The sequence below is a fragment of the Chaetura pelagica genome, unplaced genomic scaffold (assembly GCF_000747805.2).
Source record: "Chaetura pelagica isolate M959 unplaced genomic scaffold, ChaPel_1.0 scaffold114, whole genome shotgun sequence".
In the NCBI taxonomy this organism is placed as follows: domain Eukaryota; kingdom Metazoa; phylum Chordata; class Aves; order Apodiformes; family Apodidae; genus Chaetura; species Chaetura pelagica.
Genome location: NW_009952968.1, coordinates 118,514 through 122,172, shown reverse-complemented (window position 1 = coordinate 122,172; position 3,659 = coordinate 118,514). Strand labels below are relative to the sequence as shown.

General features: G+C 58.6%; 1 protein-coding gene across 1 annotated transcript in view; it reads left to right on the top strand.

The window, feature by feature from the left end:
* The first annotated feature begins 1,515 nt into the window (after positions 1-1,515).
* Positions 1,516-3,659, top strand: part of SEMA3F (sema domain, immunoglobulin domain (Ig), short basic domain, secreted, (semaphorin) 3F) — an 18,742-nt gene continuing 16,598 nt past the window's right edge. The window contains 1 exon segment of the mRNA XM_009995821.1: positions 1,516-1,639. Within this exon segment, the coding sequence (XP_009994123.1) occupies positions 1,516-1,639 (124 nt within the window).

The following is a 3,659-nucleotide window of genomic DNA, read 5'->3' as shown; positions in this document are numbered from 1 at the left end:
ACGGTGAGGGCAGGCTTCAGCAAAGCCCCAGCTGAAGCTGGTGCCCAGCACCCCGGCAAGGTGTGTGTTAACGCCCGTGGCGGTTCCGCAGGCACCCGCATGCCTGCCCCGGCAGCAGGATTAATTCTGGGGAAGCGTGGTTAGGCCTGCTGTGCCAAAGTGGGGTAGGGGCTGGTTTGGGGTTGGGGTTCATGGCCCTCGTTCAGTAGACCAGAAGTCCCTGGACGTGCCAAGGAGACCTGGGAGTGTCACACAAGTGACATTCCAGTCCTTCTCCCTCCTGCCTGCAAGCAGGAGTGCCCTGGGGTGGTCTGGCAGGGCTCTCTCTGCCTGAAGGTGGGATTCACAGTGCGAGAAGGGCCAGTTAACACTTGCACATGGAGAAGTGCCAGCAGTGTGCCGGATCCAAGCACACTGGGATCAGGAACAGACACTGTTTGCCCCTTCCCTGGCCATGCTTTTGCAGCTGTGGTGGAGAATTAGCCTAAGGTCTTCATCAGGGGCCAGCCGGGAGCTGCACATTGAGCTGCCAGTAAGCAGCTTTCCCGAATCAATCCTCTCCAAAGCCGTGGGGCTGTGAGATGTGGGGTGGCAGCAGCACTTCCCAGCCACCTCAGCCCTTTCTCTTGAGTGATAGGGCTGGTACTGAAATACCCAGCTCCAGATCCCCCACGGTGGCTTCAAGGGGTGGGGCTGGGTGTGATGGGAGCTGGGTTGTGGCACACCAGTGTGATGGGTTGGGCTGGGCTCTGCTGGCAGGATGTGGCCGTGGTACCATGCAGAAACCCTCCAGCTGCATCCTTGAGCCAAGACACTGCCTGGTGGGACTGAGGTGGCCATGGCCTTGCACTGGCGCCCGGCGGGGTGCCGGGGAAGGAGCTGGAGCTGTGCTGGCAGGAGCCCCCATGTCCCTGTGTCCCCCCCCGGCGCCTCGCCTTGGCCGAGCGGCCTGGAGCCCCGCCCGCCCCGGGAGCGTCTCTGGGTTTGTTTGCCTTTGCTTGTTATCGCACGCCGGAGCTTTGTCGCAGCTCCCCGGGGCCTGCGTCATCCTCCACGGAGCCCCGTCGTCTCTGAGTGCTTTAAAAAAACGCAGAAAAATACATGTGAAATAAGGAAGCAGTAGGAAAGGGGCTGGAGCTGAGCTCCTTCGTCCCAGTGCAGGGTGATGGGCTGGACAGGGTCATCCCCTGGTCCTCTCCTCCCATCCCATGACCCCCACTGTCCCTGTCCGTCTGTTCTGCCTCTTAAGGCTTTCCTGTCCGTGTGCCGGCAGAAGGAAGGTGACCAGCACGGAAAGAACAGGGCTGGGAGCGGCTCCGGCACAGCTCCCTTTTGCCAACAGCTCTTCCCAGATCCCAGCCTGGTGCTGGCCAGAAATAGGGTGGATATTTTTAATCATCTCCTTGCTAACAATTCCCCCCCTCTCCTGTACACATCCTGCGGCCCCCTCTTCTCCAGGCCTTCCTCCATGCCAGGCACTCGGGCACCGGAGAGGTCGCTGCTTTTCCCGCTAGGATGCAGGAGGTGATGATGATGATGATGATGGTGATTCATCCCTCCGTGTCCTGCTCCCCGTGGGAAAAGTATGCGGGAAGGAAGGGTGGGCTCTCACCCCGCATCGTCGCGGGAAGCCCTCGAGGTCAGGGTTCTCCATGGGGCTTCAAAGGGGGAGCCGCTCCCCCCAGCCCCCCTCAGAGGCAATGGGAACAGCCGTGCCAGCACCTCTTGGAAAAGCTGTGGCAGAGGTCCAGCTGGGGGGCAGCCCTGGCTGGGAGGGGCCGGGGTGAGAGGCAGGGCAGTTCTTCTGAGGGGAAAAAATCACTTGAAAAAAAGAATAGATCAAGCAATGGAGTCTCCTTTTGGCTCTGTTGCCAGCCCTCTGCGTGACCTGGCTCCTGTATAACTTGTGCCTCAGTTTCCCCTCCTGCCCTTCTGGCATCTTGGCTGGCAGTGGGGGACATCGGCATGTTTGATCTGGGGTGGGAGGGTGGCAGATGGCTGGAGAGGAGCCCAGTGAGGGGGACATATCCCCAGGGGCCACCCCGGCGCCCTCCTAAGCTGCCACAGCTGTGGGCATCACTTGGTGACAGCAGGCTGGGATAAACGTGGGGGGGACATGGGGGGAATCCACAGGCAGGGCCAAGGGCTCAGGGACAGCCAGCCTGGGGATATGCCAGGAGGGCTGGCACCAGTGGTGGGGCAGGGGGGGCACTGTCCCCCCCATGCCACTCTTCAGACCCCTCAAAGGTGGGGGGGATGCTGCAGTCCCCTATGCTGTGTCCTGGGGAATGAGAACATGGGGCTGAGCCCTGTGACCCCTAAGAGGATTTCTCTGGCTGGGGCAGTGGGGGGCTGCAGCAGGGGCCCCCCACACACTGGGACCGGCTGCTGCTGGGGCTGAGCCCCTTTGGCTCCTGCTGCAAAGCTCCATAAGCTTCTTAAACCCCCCACATGGTATTGCAAGCCCCCCCCCGGCCCATATCTAATAAGCTCGTTATCTCTCAAATTAATGAAGCAGTGCAGCCCTGGGGTCCAGGCATGTGTGTGTCCCCCGGCCCTGCCCAGAGCACCCGCAGCCACTTCCTTCCCCGCTGCCTTTTTGGCAGGGAGCAGACAGCCTGGGAAAGCTGTACCCTTCCAACCCGGAGCTGCTGCTGTGGAAAATAATGGCAAAAAATTAAAATAAAAAGGCCCTACAGGCAACAGATAGGGACATCTCAGCTCAGCCCTTTGCTGATTTGGAAATTAAAGTGTTTTTTTTTCCAAAGCCAGGCACCTTCCTGAGGGGGTTTTCCTGCTGCTGAAACTTCACCTGGCCCAGCTCCCCACTGGAGACTGGGATCACATTGCTGGGTGATGCTTGGTGGGGACAGGGTTGCCTTGGCCAGAGATGTGCTCTGGGGCATGTCCCTGCACAAGTGTTCCAGGTGGGCAGGCTGGGGGATGAATCAGCAGTTTCACCTGAAAAAATGTGGGGTTTCTTTTTTCTTTTCTTATTTTTTTCTTTTTTTCCTTTTTTGTTGTTGGTGTTTTGTTGTTGTTTTTTGGCCTGCACCCAACTGGCCAGGCAGCAAATGGCAGGGGGAGCACCCTGCCGGCCCTGCTTTCATCCTGAGGGATTTGACCCGGGAGGCCGTGGCACCTGTCCCACGGAGCGGGTGCCGGCGCGGGGTGACACTCCCGGGGGGCTGGGGGTGGTCGGGTGTGGAAGGAGGGTGGAAGGGGGTGAACAGGAGCTGGAGCCATTTCATCTCCCAAGCCCTGGCAAGGCGGCTTCAGTTTCCTCCCACCTGTGAATCAGTTAAATGGGAAAAGAGCTTGGCTGGGGGCCACGGAATCTCTCTTATTACATGTAATTAGCTTAATTACATCATAAATAACCCATCAAGGGGTAGCGGAGTGACGCTCAAACAAATAAGCAATCCTGCTTTCATCGGGTGACCCACCCAGCTCTTTGATCAGCCCCAATGACAACAAATGCTTTAAACACGAGGGGCCACATCCAGCCCCCCCAGCCCTCTCCTGACATTGCTCCCCATCCCTTCCCTTCACCTGCTACCCAAAAAGCTGCATCCCAGATTTCAAGCAGGGAAAAAAATTAGAGGGGAACATCCTGAAAATTTGGGGCACGCTGATAATTTTGTGAGATTACATGCTTT